The sequence below is a fragment of the Drosophila mauritiana genome, chromosome 2R (assembly GCF_004382145.1).
Source record: "Drosophila mauritiana strain mau12 chromosome 2R, ASM438214v1, whole genome shotgun sequence".
Lineage (NCBI taxonomy): Eukaryota > Metazoa > Arthropoda > Insecta > Diptera > Drosophilidae > Drosophila > Drosophila mauritiana.
In genome coordinates, this window is record NC_046668.1 from 20,813,180 (window position 1) to 20,834,023 (window position 20,844).

The 20,844-nt window shown below is 48.1% G+C and overlaps 1 protein-coding gene across 4 annotated transcripts in view; it reads right to left on the reverse strand.

Moving 5' to 3' along the window:
• Positions 1-20,844, reverse strand: part of LOC117135962 (zinc finger CCCH domain-containing protein 18) — a 64,323-nt gene that overhangs the window by 2,160 nt on the left and 41,319 nt on the right. For 2 of the 4 annotated variants that reach the window (XM_033296560.1, XM_033296562.1), the window contains 2 exons: positions 2,511-3,278; positions 56-2,354 (listed from right to left, as the gene is read on the reverse strand). In XM_033296560.1, coding sequence (XP_033152451.1) covers positions 352-2,354; positions 2,511-3,278 — 2,771 coding nt within the window. In that variant the 3' untranslated portion in view covers positions 56-351. Of the gene's footprint in view, positions 1-55; positions 2,355-2,510; positions 3,279-16,157; positions 17,436-20,844 lie in introns of those variants that run through there. The other 2 variants (XM_033296563.1, XM_033296561.1) reach the window with 2 other exon arrangements.

Sequence of the window (20,844 nt, forward strand, 5' to 3'; positions counted from 1 at the left end):
TCAGGGATCGTAAGACCAATAAAACCAAAGAAAATAATAGGTGGAACTCAAATAATTGTAAACAAAAATTATTTATTCAGGCCATTTCTAAAAGTATACGCTTCACATTAAATAGGAAATAATAATAATAACTAAGGATTATAACGTTTAGAATTGGATCTAAGCGGCGCTGGCAATACATTACAATTTCTTGTATAAATTAAGAGGCTCGACTAAGAACTAAATTATCGCTTAGTATAATGTTACTGAAGGTAGATGTTAACTAGTTCCGATCCGATGCGACTTTCAAAACTTAAATTTAAGCGAACATACGCTTTACTAATCGACCCACTCCCGCCAGGGGACCATTCATCATCTGGTGGGCTCGGCAGCGGACGTGGCGGCACTGGTGGACACCTCGTCGCTGGTCAGGGCCGGCGCTTTGCTGGCACTGCTGGTGCTGCTGCTGACAACCGGCGGCGGGGTGGTGCCACTGGTTGTGGAGGTCACCCCGCCCGAGGTAGACACTGTGTCTGGTGAGGCGACCATGATCTTTGGAGGAGTCGGTGTCGGCGATACCGATAGCCTGGCCCGCTGTTTCTCCTCATCTATGTCTGTCTTGGTTGTGGCAGTCGTGTCCGAGTCTAGAATCTTTGGGGTCTCCTCTTTGCATTTACCTGATGCTGCTGCGGTAACACTGACCGCAGGCAGCGAGTTGTTCGCGTCCGATTGGGGACTGGCACTGCGCCGGGAAGAGTTTTCCGGGGAGCTGTCCGGATGGATGGGTTTGTCTGCAGCTGCATTCGGCGTGGCTGGCTTCTTTTCAAGCGGCACCGGCGGCGGAGAACTTTTGTGGCCATCCTCTTTGATTGCCAAGTGCTCCTTGCTTTCTGTCTGCGATGCTCCATTGGATTCGGCTCCATTCACTTCGTGGTTTGTAGGCTGGCCACTGCTTGCGTTAGATGGCGCCTGGTTGCTCGAATTTGAATTTGACCCGGTCAAATCCAAGGTGGTGGGCTCATGGGTCACGGGCGTGGCTGCCTTGTCGATCATCGCCGATTGTTGGGCTGCAGCAGCCACCGCTGCCGCAATATGATGCCTCATGGCATGTGGACTGCCGCCCGCTCTGCCTCCGTTGGCCGAGGAAGATGGAGTGATCGGTGGCGTGATTTTGGGTGAGCTGGGCAGCGACAGGGGCTGCTGTTGGTGGGCAGCGGTCGGAGTCATTCCGCTTGCCGCCGCTGCAGCCGCATGCATGGCCGCCAAATGCCCGTGGTGGTAATAGTGGCCCATGTTGGGAATGTGGGAACTAGAGGTAGTGGGAGGCATTCCACTGCCGCCGACACCACCGCTGGGCGTCGATGTGGGTACCTGATCCGCGCTTAGCTTTACAGATGATGTCAGGTTTAGGCTGGTGTGTGGTGAGGACGCAGACAAACTGGAGCTAGCTGTGACGGGTATGGAGTTGCTTAGCCCCCCTCCGCCGGCTGAAGAGGTATGCGGTGGCAATTGGTGAGCCAGGGAGGCGGGATGGTGGGGCGACATATGCGGATGGCTGAGGTTCAGGCTGTGCGGATGCGCACCGAGTCCGAGGGCAGCGGCTGAGAAGCCAGGATGCGTAAGGCCAGCGGCTCCCGGATGAGCCAAACCCATGGCCGCCTGCTGCAGGTGGTGCTGCAGATTAGGCCCGTGACCACCGAGTGGGGGAACGCCTGGGAGGCCAGCCATGCCAAGATTAAGACCCATGGCTCCGTGGGGACTCTGCCGCTGGGCATTTGCCGCCGCTGCATGATAGTGCGACATTCCAGGAAGGCCATGAAGTGCACCTGGGGGTCCTCGTAAACTCATATTCAGATGTGGAATCATGGAACCCAATAGATTTCGGTTTAGTGGGGAGTACAACTGGTTCGAGTAATGGTGCGAGGCAGTCAACAGTTGCTGTCGCTCCCGTTCGCGCTCACGTTCCTCGTCCCGCAGCTTTCGTTCCCGTGCCTCCTTCTCGCGCTGTTCCTTTTCACGTTGCTCCCGCTCACGCTGCTCCTTTTCCCTTTGCTCCTTTTCCCGCTGCTCCTTTTCGCGCTGCTCCCGCAACTCACGCTCTTTTTCGCGTTGAATCTCTCGTTCGCGTTCCTCCTCCCTCGCCAATCGCGCCCGGTGCTCCTCCTCCAGCTTTATCCGGTCGTGCATCGCTGGCGAGATACCCAACGCTGCTCCCGGCATCATAGAGTAGAGGTGGGAGTACGGCGAGGCCATTTGGGGATACAGGGCAGCCGCATGCGGATGAGAGGGATGTGCGCCGGCGGCCCGAAACAGTTGGTATCTATGCTCCAAGTAGAGCTGCTCCGTATACGGTAGTCCAGCGGGATTCAGAAAAGCTGAAATAAGTATGGTGATTAGAAAATATTCAGTGAAATAATTGCCGTGAATCGGATCTTAACATATACATTAATGTTAAATTTAGATATAAAATCTAAACCATTAAATGTGATATATGTTACTATTCCATTATCAGCGTAAATCATTTTGCTTACCTGGCGGAATACCTGGCAATCCGGCGAAGTGGGAGTACGCCTCCAGCGGAAAGGCACCTGCCGGATGCATCAATCGCTCGTCCGATCTGTACGGCTGGAAACCACTCCTGGCTAAGAGTTCCGGTTGCAGCGATGCTGTTTGTGGTGTGTGACTCAGACGGGCGATCTTCTCCGGCGGCTGTGGCGACGGAGGTGATCGCTTCTTGTTACTGGACACTCTATCCTCGCCAGGTCGCTCAGATCCCACGCGGCCTGCCACCGAATTCAGCGATCCTGGGCCACTTGAAGACGGCGGTGGTCCTCCGGCTCCCGATGTTGGCACACTTCTGTCTCCACCGACATCCTCCTCCTTGATGTCCGCTTGCTTGGCCAGCGTTCGCAGGGCGGCGGCAAAGGAGCCTCGACTACTGGCCGAAGCGGCACCAATAGCTCCTGGAGGCAAGCCCACTCCGGCTGCCAGTTGCTGCTGCACTGCAGCCGCCACCGCCTGCTGTTGTGCCTGTTGTTGAGCTTGGTGTTGCTGCTGTTGCTGTTGATGTTGCTGGTGCTGATGCTGCTGCTGTGGCGACGGGGTGCCAATGTGATTGCTGGGCAGGGCGTGGTTCAACAGGGCGTTGCCGCCGGCGGACGATGGAATCGGGCTGTTGGCCACGGAAGATCCCGGCAAGCCGCCGGCGCCGCCGCCAGGCGGAGTTTGCAGGTGGTGCGGCACGGGAATGTGCGGTGCTGGGCTGGTGGCTGGCCGCTTCTGTCCAGCCTTTGGCGGCACTGCAAAGGAAAACGATTAATTAGATTATACAAAACTTATTATTTGTTTATAATCTATTTCTATAGTATTCACTTAGAGGTTTTACAACAATATGATTAAGGAATAAATCCAAATCGAGAGATAACTCTGTTAGGCTCTTAACAGGAATAAAAGAATGTGAAGCAAAAAGAAGAGTTTCAAGAAATGCTCTTCGCCAAATGCACTCTGCATAAGCTCAGTAGGAATCGAGGCATCCGATTTTACGGTCCTCTGTCACTGTAATTCGAAACAGAACCAGGTTTCCTAGGGGATGAGGGCAGACTGAGTTCGTTCGAATTTCCACTGCTAATATCTGATTGATGTCCGCGAGTTGTGCGACGGGCAAAAATTGCGCATACGCCTCGTTGCATTTGCGGCAATTTGCATACGTAGGCGACAAGGTGGATCCCGGGTGACGTGTGCTGGGTGACGGGCGAAGGGTGCCACCGCCATCCCAATGGCCATCAGGAGGAGCAGAAGCCAGAACAAGAGCAGTCACTCCATCGCCAGCAGGTTGACGCTGGTTGAATGCAAATGGCGAAGGCTCGAAACTTGAATTTCGGACATGGTCCACTCAGCCATGCGAATCGAAAGTGGGGATGAGGGCGTACGATTCCGACTACGCAGTACCACCACCTCTGTCCGCCTGCTTTCGGTGCCCACCACTTTTCCTTTGAGGCTCCTCCGCACGGCGCAAATTGCACGCCCAACGAATTTATCGATTCTTGTTACTCGTTTTCGGGTTGCCCGCTCCGAAATTGCTTTCAGATATGACAGCCACACCCCCGAGACCGCCCCTTTCAGGTCGCCGAACCAGGAGAGAACTCCTGGCCAGTCATCCTGCTGCTTCTGCCGCTCCTGCTGTTCCTGCAGCACCACCATCTCCGCTCGCATTCAATGCCGAATGGAATTTGCAACGACATCGAGGACAACGATGTTATGAGGCCGGCACGGCATGTATTTGGAAAACCATTTCGCTGGCTGCCTGGTCCTTTGTGGACCTTAAAGCTACTCGGTCTCAAATGGAAGCTCGCATTGGAAGTGGTTTTTCCAGGGGCGATACACGGTGACGGTAGGCGGTAGGGTGTAGGTGGTGAACTACATGCTGGATACTGTTTCGCTTCGAGAGCTTGGAGCTGCACATATTTCGGATTTTTGTGAAAATCAACAATTCAACAAAATTAGAGAACAACTTTTGTGGTTGGGTAAATATTATCACCTCGGTAGCCTTAGTTCTGCTTTGGGTTTTATTTATTTACTGGCTTTCCATCCGAGCGGAATCTGGCAGGCAGGCAGGCAGGCAGCAGTCCTCTTCGAGAGCTTTTATTAAATGAAGGAAAAATGCAACGAAGAATGCAGATGCATCACTGGCTTCGTCATCATCGTCACCATCATCATCATTATCATCATCATCACCACCATCACCATCAACAGCTTTTCCCAGTAGAACATCATGATAACGTCTGCTGCATAAGCTCATGGTTTAGAGCGTTTTGTGTCGTTTATGAAAATGGGGTGAGTGGAGGTTGGGTTGTGGAAGCTGGGATCTGGGATCTGGGGAACTATGTAGTTGGCCGGGACATGGAAATGGGAGTGAAAATGTGCATGTGCATGCGCTGGCTGCTGCTGCTGCTGCAGCATGTGTATTTACCAAACTAAACCGAAATAATGCCCGAAACTGCAGTACCAACATCGATGTCGACGACTAGAACAATAAAATGCCGACGACTGCGAATGCGAATGAGTTGGGAGCAGAGCAGGGTGTGGGCGGGTAGGCTGGAATCTCCCATGCCCATATCAGCGTCCATACCTAAAACCCGGAACCCAACCCCCCGGACAAACCAAACAAAGCTCCTCGATGCCGATGACGATGATGCCAACGTTGACGTGGCTGGCCGTATTTGCCAGTTTGCCCAACTCAGCCTGTGGGCTCAGCCAAAACAGGGGAGATGGGAGATGGTGATGGTTCGGATGGGTTATATTGGTAGGGTGGTATGGAAATGTAGCGGAGTATGCAGTGTATGCAGTGTAGGGAAAACTAGAGTAGAGTCCCTCGGCCTCTACCCTTTTCGATTCCCCCTCCACCCCTCATCACGACGCAGTGTTGTTTGCCATGAAATGCCTGTTTGTTTGCCTGGGTTTTGTGTACTTCAACATGGTCCCAGACCCCAGATCCCAACCCCAGAGCCCAGTTTTAGTTCCAAACCTGACTCAGATGCCACACCCTGCAGCAAGCACCCACACACTCACACATACTGACGCGCAGGCACACACACACACATGTGGAGATACTGCATTCGCATTGAGCGGCGATTTGCAGGCATCAGCGTTATTTGCCGAATTTAATCAGCGCACTGACACGAGAGCACCACAAGACTCGACTCCCGTTTCCATCCGAAGTGCGGATATATCCCATGGCGAGCTTTTTTCGCCATGATAGTGCCTCTTAAAGCGCCCAGGAATGTGCAACGGTCCGTCACGCGGAACCGGATCCGATCCGAGGCATGGGGGAATGGCCGGCCAGCCGGAACTGAAAGTGTAACTATCCCCTAAACTCTCTCCGGTTTTTGGGATACGCCTCTGCCAGTGGCAAAATGGAATACGCAGACTTTGTAAAATGGATAGAAACTGTATTTTTTTAATAATTTACAATTGAATAAATAAAGAATTCCCAATGGGGGTTGTCTGGATTCTACGATTTCTAATTTAAATCGACCTAAAAACCCCAAATCCTGCAGTGAACAGACAATTCTCCACAGCTAATTATTATTATAAAACCACCTTTCGGTCCTGTTCATTCCCACACACAATCGAGTTCCGATCTGCTCGGCCAGGGATTCCAACTGCAAATCTCGCATCCATTGATTTATAACTCATTTATTAGCTGCAATCTGGATGCGGGGTAGGAAATGTTTGGGAGGCTTATTCATTTCAGTTAATTTGGTCAGATGCAAATGTAATTTTGTAAAGTCAATTAAATGAACCTCAGAGTGCAGGAGTCCATCCGTTTGGTCGCTGCCCCGAAAAGCCCTTGACAGCCACATAATGCAAATCATAACTGCCAATAAATAAATGTTGAATAAATTATGCACAGAAACAATGCTCTACACTCTATATACTCATTGTTTTTGTTGCTGTGCTACTGTGGCATTTGTCACATTTCGCAGTTCGGTTCATTGCAGCAAAATTGGTTTTCTCGCTTCGGTAAATTAAAATGTCACCGATTCCGAGAAAGGCGAAAATGCAAGCACCACCAACTGCCCGCACCACCCAACCGCAAGTGGTGCCCCGCCCACGCTGCCTGCCTATCCCGCCCGCAGCCCATTATTGTACACATAAACACATGTTTCCATCCACATCCTCGTCGCGCTACCCATCCCCATCCTCATATTCCTGCCCATACCCCCGATATTATGGTAAATTCGTAGGGGCTCATTCCGAATTTATGCCATTTCCCACTGCCCCCAGTTCGCCGTCCTTTGACCCCCACTTCCTCATTCCGCTCCACGCCGTGCGATGGACGCACACACAAAGAGTGGAGTGGAGTAGCCGAAACCACCGAACATTCCTTGCCACAGAGAAATGTCGCCGGTCGCATGCGATTATTCCACCACAACTAATTACAGTGGCAAACGGAACACAGGACCTTCTACTCCTCCTCCTCCGCCACCATCGGCCACTCCGCCTAAATTCCCCCACACATCCTGCTGTGCAACAGTGATGGTGCTCCTGCGGCCAGGACATGTTTAGGTCAGCCACAGCACATTCGCATGGCGAAGTGCACTCACCCTGGCCATGAATAATTTATTTAATAAATACATTCACAATTAAATCAAATGCGAAAATTGTGGCTCCCCCACTTTGCCTTTTATTCCGCCGTTTGGTTGAGCTTTCGATGGACGAGGGTGAGAAGCAAGTATAATGAGCCAAACGGGGATCCAAGTTATAGATAATGAATGATACGGTGGTTGGGAATGGAACTTTTACTAGAAAATTCTTTAGGTATATCTCTAAATTGGTGAAAACCCTACTAAAGATACATATTTCTCTCCATTATCTTCTAGAGTTTAAAAACGAACCTTTTGAAAACAGTTAAAACATATGACCTATTTGTGCCTTTCTTATTTCTGTGCGATTTCAGCTTAAAGTCGATTTTTGTTTGCCCAGTATAAATCGTTGAGCCTTAACCTTTTAACCCCAGGCCATATTGAAATCCTGGCAACAATCACCGGTCCCTTAGAAAATCGGAATCTTCGAGCTTAATTTACTTTCTCAATTTGCTCAGGAAGCGTCGGCTTGAAGCCCAACGTGTGGTGCACAAATGAATTATAAATTAAGTTTGATTCCATTTCAGTCGCCCCATCCTGCGTCCTGCATCCTGCGTCCTGTTCATGTCCTGCGGCTACCGTCCTGCTGGCGCACTGCAGCAAAGGAGGCCGTCAACTGTTCCTGCGGTTTCATATGCAATTATTTGCCGTTGCTCCTCGACAGCTCCTGGATCCCGAGCATCGCATCGTCCAGGGGACACGGCCCTTTTCCCGGGGCCACACTGAAAAGCGGATGGGCGGGCGGTGGGCTCCGGACCTCGGCGCCCACTCAAGCCGTAGAAGTGGCCGGAAGCTGGAGGAGGGTTCTGGGATGGGGGGCAGAGGAGTCCGATGCCTGCGAGTTTAGTTAGTTGGCAGCTGGAGCAGCAGCAGTAGCAGCAGCTCATGCATTAATTATTGCTGGTCTGTTGCGGTCGGAGTTTCCCAGTGGAGGTGCAGCCACAAAAGCCTAGCCTGGACACCATGGATACACAGGCAAAGGAGCTCAGTTTCAGGATGCGGACGTGGAGCCAGTAATTTCTCCTTCCCAAACGGGAGAGCGTTGTGAATGGCTGCGGTCACGCCTCCATTAAACCGACGAAAACTACCTATCTAGGCGGGCATGTAATATGATTTGGGCCAAAATTCGATATCGATGGTGAACGGGAGCGGGATGTGTACTGAACCAACAATATTATTAAGCAAACAAAGCAACTATAAATATGCATCATAATTCCATGCATCATCGGGCAGTTGCAGTTCCTGTTTGAACAGCACCGAGCACACACGTCCAAATATCATCTATATATCCTGCTGACGGTTACGGGAATCCTAAAGAATCGAATTTCATTTACCAAATGGGCATACATAATTATAAACCACCTCACTGGTTTTTAACTGGAGACTTCTTCCGTTTCAATTCCAATTATATTTGTTGCTCTGTTGCTCGGACTCTAAAGTTCTCCCTAATTATAGAGACAAGCTTAAAAAAATTGAATGAATCATTAAAATCATGCGACCAATTACAAGCTGTCGTTTAAAGTCCTCCTTAATGCTGGGGAACTAAATGAACTTCAATTTGTGTCACATTTCCCACTTTTCTAGCTGTGTACCCAACACAGAGCTCATTTTAATTAATTGGAAAAGCAAAAGCATTTCAGCAATTTTGTCTACAAGACGGCAAATATCGCCTCACAGCATTCCGGCACGCACAGTCAGTTCTTTTGGCCGCCGGAGGACGTAGGACACTGGGTGGCTGAGTGCCAGGATGCCAGGATGCCAGGACACGGAGGTAAACGGCCGGGGCGGAGGCACCGGAACCGGATACGGATACGGCGCAGGATGCAGGAGCCTGCACCGGGCAAGAAAAATGTTTGCAAACTTTTCGGTTCGCATTCGTACACAATTTAAATAGTTCGCAGTCACATTCCGGCCCGAAAGCACACACTCCGGCTTCAGCTCCCTTATGCGGACCATAAACAAGTGCCGGGAATCACGAACACAAAGGAGAATGCCAGCAGCAGGAGCCACTTCCACTTCCACTTCCACATCCACATCCTCATCCCGTTCCCGCCTTGGCAATGCAAGAAATTGTCCTGCCCTGCGTCTGCTGTTGCCAGGAGCTGGAGAACAATGTCTGAAGGCATGGCCAGAATGAAGGAATTGCACACTGGAAATTCCCAGCACGCGCGCAAGAAATGCACAACTCCATAGCATTCCAAGTGCAGAACGCATTCAAGGCGGTCATAAATGAAATTCCATCCACACTCGGCGGGCAGCAGGCAAATCGAGGCGCTCGCAGCAGGTGCAATAGATCCCACATTTAGTTACTCCAGTTCGGGCGGGATTATCGTTCGCCTGAAATCGCCAGGATTCTCGAGAAGTACAGAAAAAAATAGATGCTAAAACACATCCCTTGAAAAGCATTTCCAATTAAATCTCTCAAATCGCTCTGCAAGAGACGAAGTTCTGGGCGACAGACGGCTCAAGTGGCAGAAATGGCAGCCATATGCCGAGGACACAGCCAAGAAAGGGGCCAGGAAATGAATAAGGATGCATCTACATATGTCCATGTGTGTGCGTGTCTGCAGAAAGGACATGCCTCAAAGGAGACGGAGCAAAGACACTTGACTGCGAGTGTGGGTGATACACACATCCTCTTGTGCCGAGTCAACTCATTCGAGTTGAGCCCACCTCACGTCCTCACCCGCGAGTCCTTTTCAGGGGAGTGTCCTACGAGTGCCTCGTCGTGGCTCAAAGGCACAAGTGCCAGGCGAACTGCTAGCCGTGTACAGACCCCAATTAGTCCTTTGCCTGCCTGCGGCTCGGATAATACTTACAGTAAACGACATTTGGTCAATGCGAACTAACTAATCGTACTGCAAATTGAATTGTTCGGATCACTCACCTGCAAGAAACAAAATAGAGGAAAAATATTAGTTGGTTGGTTTTGCATATGATTAAACTCTATAATTAGTTAAATATATTACTGTTTATATTTAAGATAACTATTATAGTAATAGGTGAAAAATGAATATTAAAGACACTGTAGTTTCCCATACAACATGCCACAAAAAATGTGACAGAAAAAGTAGTTAAGTTCAAGTTAAGTTGTCCCTGGTGAATCTGGGTAGCGTAACTGATGGATTAGCAGCATCATCATCATAAAAGGGAATTCACTCTGATTAAGTCCCGCAACTAATTCCGCAAAGTCCTGGCAACTGTTTCACAGGATTTCCGACGACTTGAATTGGTTTCCCTTTTCACGGCCACACTCATCCCCTCATCCGAACCCAACCCATTCCATTCCAACCCAGCAGCAGTCTCTTTTGTGATGCATTGAAATGCCTAATTTTGGTCGTAAGCGATATGAAAATGGGGTTGCAAGAGCCGGAGGCCCCGCACCAAAATCCAAGCCATCCCATTCCAGCCCAAACAATCCGGGCAATCCCATTCAGACCAGCAAAGGCGACAACTGACGACGAGCACTTTGTTAATCCCGTATTTATGCGCAATTACGTATTTTTCGCATTAGTCAGCCAAGCAGTCAGCTTTTGGCCGAGTCGAGACGGATGGCGGACGGATTTAGGGATTGAGTTCCAGTCTCCGTCTCCGTCTCCGTCTCCATCACCGTCTCCGTCTGCGTTTCAGTCTGATTCTCGGCTAAGGGATGTTGTCCGTTTGCTGCCTTTGTGGGCTCTTGTCCTTTATGGGCCACGCCAGGCCAACCCCCCGCATTTTGCACGCCTCGCCCTTTTGCACCCTTGCCCTCGCAGTTGATCCTTTTATTTCGCATTTTCCCTTTTTTCCACAGCGTGTTTTGTGTTGCTGCCATAGAGCAACCATGTTGTGGCCGCCTTTTCTTGGCTTAGCTGTGTCCTCCGCCTTTGTTGCTCCTTGCTCCCGGCTTCTGTCTCCTCTCCCTTTTCTGCACTTTCCTTCCCTTCCATCCCAAGTCCAATCCTCAATCGTTCCAGGGAAAGGCCCTGCCGGGGCCTCGCCTCCGCCAGCTGTCCCTGGACCGCCCATCCTCCTGCCTGTCTGACCCCCCGTTGGCCTCTCAATCCCTCGCCCTCACTCTTCTACGGGCTACGGGTCTTATCCTCCTTTATCCTCCGTCCGCCGTCTTGAGTCATTTACTTTTTACTGCCGCATAATATTGTCCCGATTAGCACAAACACAACGTTTTACCACAAAATCATCATCATTAGTGACGCTAACGCAAATGCTCCGGCTCAGTCGCAGGATCTGGCCCTCGGAGCCCCGTTTTCGGCACAGTGGCTCAGGTAGAACAATTGTTAACGTATTATAACAATTTCTAAATAGGAATCCGAAAGACAGGGACTATACAAAAGATTCTATTGAATGGCTCGAATGGGTTTATAATGTTGGAATAAGAATTTAATTTGTTAACCTAAAGCTATTCAAGTTTCGTTTTAAACTTAGCTACACACTTGTTTCGTATTCATTCTCTTATTGTTCTCTTTATTGTCTTGCAATGCAAATGTTTTATAAAATCCAAAACCAATGCTTGCAATTAGTCGAGAAAAGTGTTTGTAATTACTTCAGTGATTGTGTGTATTTTTATTTACAAAAATTGATTAACTGCCCACTGTGCCGAGAGGCAACAAAGCAGAAGCACTGCTGGAATGGCCAAGGACGTCGGAAGAGGAGACGTCTGGGTCGGGGGCGGGGCCGAGGCAGCCGTAAAATAAGAAGCAGGCAGAATGGCTGGCAAGGCGTCTATTATGCGAAGGCATCATTTAAGGGGATTATTTTATTTGGGCTCTAAACAATAAAGTGGGTTTATTAAAGGCACGCTCCCCACGCCCGCATGCCCGTAGAACAGCCCCCCGATCCCTGTCCCCCTGTATACCCCATCCCTCCCATCTGACTTTATGTGCGAGTTCGGATCAAGGATGAGTGGGGCCTTGGGAGGTGGCGAAGGACGCAGGACGAAGGACGAAGGATGTCTGTGCACAAAAGATGTTGCGCTATAAAAGTGCAAAAATGTGTTTTTCGCTCTTCACAGTGCCCTGCCCCGGAGCTGCTGCTCCTGCAGGATGCCGCCCACAAAAGCCCCTTGCTCCTTTCTGCTCCTTTGCTCCTTCATTATTTCCGCCGCTGTTTGTACAGTTGCGCGAAGCGGGCGACGCCTTGCAGCAAGTGCGCCTTGGCTTGGCTTTATCCCTTTCTTTCAGCCAGCTTTTCCCCGTTTTCTGAATTCGCCATAGCCCGAGGAGCCTTTTTGTGTGTGGCATGGATTTTAAATTAAGTTTTAATATTCATACTGAGCCGCAGTGAGTCCGCTTTAGCTCTTGCCATTTTTCTGGGCCCAGACAAACACAGCAGGACCGCAAACAGCTTCAATTATAGAAGAGTTTGAGCAGTCAGCAGTGAGCGGTGTTTTACTGCTCAACACATTAGACAGGACTTAGCCGCAGGATGAGCAGGACGAAATGAAGTGCAAGCTCAGCTGAGCTCAGCGCTGGAAAATCGCATTATAAGAAGAAAAGCTGATTAGCCAAAACGGGACAAAGCGGACATCTCGTTGTTTAGAGTTGTGGTCAACAGAAATTAATTCCTGGCTTTCTAAGTATGTGGATTATGTATGTACATCTCTTAAAAAAATACGGTAAATGAAACTTTGGCAAATTTCGGCTCACTTACAAATCGTTTATACATTTGGTGTGTGTTATAAATCATTAGGGCTTTGCATACTGCAACACTAACTCCAATTGCTGGACTCGAAAACTTCTCGCAAATTAGATTAGATTGCTTTTAACCAAGAGGAAGGCAAATAATGGCAGACTATTGAAAACTCCTTGGCAGCAACTTCCCTTAACACCAGAATAACCGAAAAGTTTCAAAGAAGATTGTGAAGTGAGGCGAGGAAAACTTTGCGGCGACATATTCTTGGCAGGATGAATGTGGCCGTTTCCACCCCGGGGCGTAGCAGAAAGGTTAAGCGAAACGAACTCGCACTGATGGGCGGCCGACATGGGTTAAGAGGTTACGGGTCAATGGGGGCGTGCCTGCAGGCCACAAAATGAAAAGTTTTTCCACAAAACTTTCATACAGAGACAGAGAAACTGTGAGCCTGTGAGACGGAAATCTCCATAAGCAAACAAACGATTTTTGGCAAATACTTTTGCCGTATTAAAATTTGTGCAGCATGTCCTTTCTTTTTGGTCCCAAACCGAGTGCGTGTGTGTGCGACTGTGTGTGGTTAAGTGTGCTTCTTGAACACAAACACGTCCTGTGGTCGTCCTGATGGTGGTGGGCGTGTCCTTCTGCGGCTGGCTTTTTAGTGTCAAAAGCTGTCGCCCTGCCGTGTCTCCAGTGCCACACAAGCTGCCCGGGGCACCGAGCAGGGCAGGAGTTATAGAGGAGGTTGTGCCCGAAAAAGGTGCAGATGTCGTCCTAAATGCTGCCAAACGACAACAGCATGTTAATGACTCTGACCCCTTTGCCTGAGGACAAGGACGAGCACGAGCACGGGCACGAGGATGAAGGCGAGGAAGGGAAACCCAAAAACAGGAGCTGGAGGATCCTATGGGTGCGTCTGGTCACTTCATGTCTTGTCTTGTCTGAGCTGCTTAAGTAATTGGCATACAAATTTACTCACTCACCCGGTCGGATACCCATTCCCCCATTCGAATCCCCTCTTCAAAACTCCCCGAGGTGGCTCGTTAATGTCTGTCCTTCGCAGGATTGCCTTGTCATTTAGCTGCTCCTCTCTGGCCGGAGTTTGTACATTAATTTCCAATCCCCCGAAAATCCATGTTGCAACACTCAAACGCACAGCTGCCAGGCTGACATTTTAATTGAATGTCTGTGCGTGTGAGCAAGAGATACTTTTATGTGCGGGTTGCGGGCTGCCTTGTACAGATACAGATACAAATTGCTCGAGTGTTTGGGTAATTCTCAAAGTGCGAAGAGTTTATTGTAATCGCTACTTAGTTGGGGGGCCCTTTCCTCTAATGCCGACATTTCCTCAACAGCAGAAGAATAGAATTGTATAGTGCCTCAACATTTGTTTGTTATTTTAATTTTATAGCCTTCACCGAAACATTTCCTTCGGTGGTTCGTTGGGGGATGAAGATGCTTTTTCAAAAGTAAAGCACACATGTTCCGGCCACTGTTTACACAAATTATTATCATTTCAATGCGATTTTCAATGCGTTTATTGCCGTTGCTGGGCAAATATTGATTTTGGCCCCGGACAAGACAAAACACAGAAACAGAACGCAATCAGACAGACGATAAGGGACAGAGCAGACCAACAATTCGATTCGACGACTGACATTTGACCAACAAGTCAATTGTGTATTATTTTTGGGAATTAATAATGCGTTCGACAACGTTTATTTGTTCGCCTCTAATTCAATTTGCCACAAAAATAGCACAAAAATAACTGCAAAATTAATTTTGTGTTTTGCCATTGGCATCTCTCATGTGGCTTATTTACACTGACGGACAAATGAATTACAAAATTTGTGTATTTGACACGGCAATATGAACATGGGGGGCGTAATAATGCCTCTGCAGTTGTGCAATATCAAATGAATGCGGCTTATTTAAAGTTTAATTAACTCTGTTAAGGCTAAGTCCATAATTAAATGAATATTCATGCAAATGCAGGCGAGAGCAATTCCATGAATATTTACTGGTCGAATGCTTCGAATTTCCCCCCCTCCACCACCGCCCATTTTCCTTGCACCTTCCTCCATCCTCGTCGGATTTGGAAAACGTGTTGAGAGTTCTCGATTCTCGGTGTGTGGGATTTGTTGCTGTTCGTGAAAGACAATTTACAAGGTGATAATTTCCCCACGGCAGCGCTAAAACAACACCCAAGATCGTTGGAAAAACAAACAGAGGAGCTGCAACAGCTGCCGTGGCAGCCAAAACAAATAACTTTGATCTGACATTTCCACCATCGACCAACAGCCATCAGCTATCAACTATCAGCTATCAGCTGTGCGTGTCAGCAAATTAATCAATTCCGATCGCTTCGTGTTTATGTTTGTTTTCCCGCTCCTAAGTGACGCGATCCCATTTTCATTTCCCATTTTCCACTTCCATTTCCTCCGCAGCGGTAATCCCCCGAAAAGATCTTTCCCCCCGGGGAACGACTTTGCTGTGCGTGTTGACATTTAATTGCCGGCCTAGAGCCTCGATGTCAAAATAAATAGATGAAAATTAAACGAACCTATTGGTTGTTGAGCAACCGCCGTCCCGCTTCATCTCTCACTATTTTTATGGAATTCTATATTGGTCGGCATAGATGATGGGGGGCTGAGATATTTTCGGAAACACGCACTACTCGAAACATCAGAGACAATTAATGCCAAAGCACTTTTAGCGCTGAAATTGAAATTTTATTGGTGTTCAAGGTGGCGGGGGATTACGGTCGACGGGTGAAAAGTTTATGGTTTTTTAGAGAGAGTTTTAAGGGCGCAGTTCAATTTATGTGCTTGACAACTGTTTAAGTTAATAGCCATGCAGAATTCTTTGTTGCAATGCGGACATTTTATGATCAAATTGCGACCACAAAGGCATTATAAAAAATTAGAAGATTAAAACCAACTCAAAAGGCAACCATGTCAAGGGGTAATTTGTTTAAAAGTGCAACCACATATAAATAATTTATAAGAGATTTCAATGATTTAACTTAATATTGTAAATTATTTTCGAGTAGTGCACAACACTGGCTCTTTTATAGTGTTCTTTTAACCTACAATTTTGTATTTCAAGTGCCATAAATTCATAACATTTTCAAGCTCTTGGCTTGCATGTTTTCCTCAAATTCCAATGGGTTATAAACACGCGAATAATAGGTGTTGACAAACTGTTATTGAAGGGGGTTCCCTATAAAACCAGCTGTTTAACCAAGCTGTTTTCTTCTTTCATACGCGTATGCACAATATTAGAATAGAATATTAGTATAGAACCCCTTGCCTTAAGCCACTGTAAAACGATCCTCAGCGAGTAACTGGATCCAAATCCCATAAAGGAGGGCTACTTTTTGGAAGGACTTTACCAAGGACTCACCACAAATCGGTATCGGAGCATGGATGCTGGGTAATCCTCTTGGTAGCCATTCCATCATTTATTATGGGCTATAATCCGAGCAAGGTGCCACTGGCTGTCTCTCTCGCACACTCACGCGCTCTCTTTCTTCCGCAGAGTGTGTGTATTGGGCTGCACTGGATTGCACTTTGCGTTCGCGTAATCCTGGCTCCAGGATCTCAGTTCGGATCCTTTTGTTTTTTCCCCCACTCGTACTTCGATTTCTTTTATTTTCTGGTTCCCCTGCGATGTTTTCCCTTTTTTTTACTACGTCGCGGGACAACAAATTGAGTTAATCCAAGGAAACGGAATAATAAAACAGGCAGCTGGGGGGCGGGGACTTTATAAACGATGCCTCGACCTGCGTGCAAAAGGTTCAGATTTTCGCGAGAAAGGCATTAATGAAAGGAAGAAGAGGCACAAGACGAAGGATGCAAGCGGAAGTTGTTTTCTCTACCCGCCGACGCGTTCTCCTCGCTGCTTTCTCCTTTCTCTTCCGCTCGCTGCACTCCACTTCACTTCCTTCCTGGATTTTCTTTTTCTTTTGTTGCACTGCACCGAAAATTCGCCGTCGCCTGTTCTTCTTTGCTATATATATTTTTTTTGGTATTTCTTATTCGCTTTCTTAATTTAATATTTACTTTGCACTTTGTTTAACTTTTACTCGAGCGCTTTTCTTTTCATTTTACTTTTCCAATTTAAATTCCACGCCGAAAACTTTTGCCTTCCAAGTGTGTTGGGTGGGGGGTTGGAGGTTGTTTGGGGGGTTTATGGGGGGGTGGTTCAAACTTTGCCGCTTTTCGTTTTATTTCGGGTTCAGAGGGGTTAACGCTTGCTGGAGCTGCTGCTTCTGCTGCTGCACTTGTGCCACCAAGAAATGCAAATGGACGAGGGCGAGGGCTTTTAGACAGCCGAATTCTGCGGGCGCCCACACGATTCTCACGCCTCAAGTGGCGGCCATAATTACTGCAATCTCGTAATCGTAATCACAACTGTAATTGTAATTCAATTCGCTCGGCCGCCTTCGCACTCAAACACACGCAACACTGAAACGGTGAGACACCCACACAAGCACTCCCTCAGTAACGCACCGAAAATCACATTCACAATCGCAAGCACGAGACTCGAGCACCACGCGCCTTAATTGGCAACCGCTAATCGCGCAATCCAAAAAATGTGCGAATTGGCCAGGAGAGAGAGCGTTGGCCAGCAAGCCGAGAAACCAAAAGCCGAAGACACGCCACTGGCGACGTTTGCGAAAGGACTAAACGGCGGACGGCCGCTCGACTCCAAAATGGGTAAGACGTCCGCCGCACACTCAAACACTCGAGCACCACCGCACTCACACTCATACTCTCTGCCCGCTCTCTAGCCAGAACAGCGAGAGAGCGTACACTGGGGAAAAATACGATTTTTTTGTTGGCCTTCCACAAGTTCATGTACTTGTTAATGTCTTGTTGTTACTTTAGATGATAAATTTAGCAAATAACTATCTTTGTTTCCAAGTTACTACAGGGAATGAAGTTGACATAATAAATTGTTTTATGTATGATCTTATTGCAGACAAAAACAAGCTTTTTGAACATCAGAACATTTTCTTGAAAGCTCATAATAACTTTGCCACAATCCTAGACGCACACCATCTTTTTCTACAGTGCACGCCCGCTGCTTAGAAATGGTGAGTGAGCGGAACTCAGCGACGGCGTCGGCGTGTGAGTGAGCGAGTGGCGGAGAGAGTAAGAGAAAGAGCGGGAGCATGAGAGGAGAGGCAGAGAGCCGGAGAAAGTACGTAGACTGCATACGCAGCAGTTGTTGTTGCTGTTGTTGTGTGGAGCAATTTCGATTCGTGTGCACTCTGAACTGCTGAACTGCACACTCCCGCTCATTCTGCTGCACTTTTTTGGGGTGGATATGTATGTTGATGTGTGCTTGCTGCAATTTTTGGGGGGCAACGACGGCGGAGAGAGAGCACGAGAAAGCAGAAGAGAGAACCGGTGAAGACGCAAAATGGTGGCCACCGCAACAACAACAAAACTGCGAAACAAAAGCAACAACAGAGGCACATCGTTGAGGTTTGTCCCTGGTTGTTTTTGTTGTTAGCTCCTTTGTTGCAGCAACACCAAAAACAACAGCAACAACAGCTACAACAAGTGAGTGCTGTAAACAAAACCTGCGGTTCGTGTGTTCAACACCTTGGCAGAACTGCAGCAGCGCAGTCGCTGGCCAACAGAAGCATCCCGATTCGGGTCCAGTTATTCCAAGTGGGCGCCAAGTGGGTGGGTGGGTGCCGTAGAAATATTGTTGCCTACCTTTTGGGGCGGCGGCGTTGAGAGCTTAAGTTGAGTTAATTATTGCAAAACACAAACAAACACGTCTCCGCATAAAAGTCGAATGTGGGTTGTAAAGTGCAAAGCCACAGAGTGGCGGGGCGTCTAATTGGTGGTGCAAAAGTGGTGGTGGCCGGAATGGTTTGAGCCAGCTAAAAGATTGTGTTTTGATTGCACGGCGTGTGTTAATCGACTCAGTGGGTGGATTAAAATACAGTATGCTATTTAGTTTGTCTATAGTATACCACAAATATACAAACTGATCATATTTCGTATTATTTAAGTCTGAATAACAAAATACAAAGCTGCAAAATAATACGCAACAAAAACCAATTGATAATGTTACTCTTTGTTCAACCGTGAACATGTATATGTCATGCTCAATTAGGCGATCCCTTTCAAAACGCCGGGTCTGAAGATCGTTTTGAGCGGGTTGCCAACCAGTAATCCTCGAACCCAAATTGATTGCAAATAAATTGAGCATAAATTGGGCCTCAGGGGTGGAAAGAGGATGCGATCTGCGATCCCCTATTCAGAAAAGCATTACCTAACCTCAAACAACAAAGAGGTGCCAAGGATTCGGGTACATAAAAAAGGACTCTCACCGACGTGTGTGTGAGTTTGAGTGCCGGAACAAAGGCAGCCTTCATGATATCCTCGGATGAGCATTTGGCTGGTATGCAGCTTCATTCTCATGCGCTGCTTCTGGTTCCCCTCCTCATTCCTTCTTCGTCCTGCTGCCGATTCTTCGTTCTGACTCCTTTTTGCTGCTGTTGTTGTTATTTCAGGCTCTGTTTGTGTGCACACACACTTGCACACGGAGCAACGATTACGATAACGACGTCGCTGTGACGGCGGCAGAGCAGCAGGCGGCATCATCGACAGCGGAACAACTGTGCACATTGGCACATTTAACAATGCCTTATATATGTGTGTACAGCAGAGGACAGCAGGATATACGCAAAGTTGTAGTAAAATATGTGCCTGTCCAAAAATGCCCTTCACTTTCTAGTTCGCACACTGCTGTTTATTAGAATTTTTATATAAATTGATCTCCACATAGAAGTTTAAATTCCTAATAATTTCATGTCTAAGCACATATACGGACAGAAAGGATAAGCTGCACAAATTAGATGCTATTAAGTTGCCCGCAGCTGTGCACTCCTATGTATGGCAGGCAGTCGAATAGGCGGTGCAGTGAGGCGACGAGGAGAGAGGCCAACTCAGCAGGCGATGCGTGTAAAAAGGATAATTTGTCAATATGTTCGTTCGTTCCGGATTTGCACGGCCTTTGCCGGCAGTTGCCAGTTGCTAGTCGCCCATTGCCATCATCATTGGGCCGACGAAAATTGGATAGAATGGTCCGGGGACTCGGTGTCCTGGCTTCTGGGTCCTGCCTTTGGGCCGTCGCCCTGCACCCCTTCGCCCGTCCTCGAATTCTTTGTGCGCCTCTGCCGCTTATTCAATTGCTCGCTCAGTCAACGCAATCCTGCCACGCCTCCCACACTCCCACTTTTCCCATTTTCCGACGACCACAACCCGCCCCCTTTTCAGTTGGCTGCTTGCACCATTCGGTTAGCAATGGTTAATAGGGCTTAGGAGCAGAAATTATTGCCTTGTTCAGTGTGAAGCAGGCCAAATCGGATGAGTATGACCAGGATATTGCCGGTTCTTTGCGGGTGGGTGACGGGGCTTTGGCAGGTTGTTGGGGTTATACTATGGTAGGGACGATAAACGTTCGATGACTGGGATGCATTGGATGCATTCGATCTCAGTGAATTAAGTGGTTACGCTAGGCAGGAGTAGCCATTAAAGGACTTTGTGTGTTAGCAAATTAGGTACATAGAGGAATTCTAGAAGTTTTCTTGTGAAGAAGTGTGACCATATCGGGATACAAAACAGTGTGGCCATGCAATTTTAAAACAAATGTTTGATTTTTGCATATTTTTCAAAATTATTGATTTTCCATTACTCTAGCTCCATACCACCCATCAAACTTTATACAAACTGTCCAAAAAATATGGGAACTTGTTCAAAACCAATTACAGTTCAAATCTCTAGTGGCGAACACATTCCAAAAAGGACGATAAGTAATGCAGGGAAACGGAAACGGAGGACAGGGAACGGGAAGCAACAATCAGGAACGCCAAAGCAAAGCAAAGTCATCGCCAAAACCAATAACACAATAGACTGCCAGCCACACAAAACTCGACCAAAACCACCCACCTCCATAGCATCGTCACCATCCATCGCCCTTTTTGGAGAAGGGGGAACCGCATGAGCCCTTTTGCACTCCCTGAACTCCACCACTCTCTTTCCAATCCCTGTGGGCAGCCTCGAGA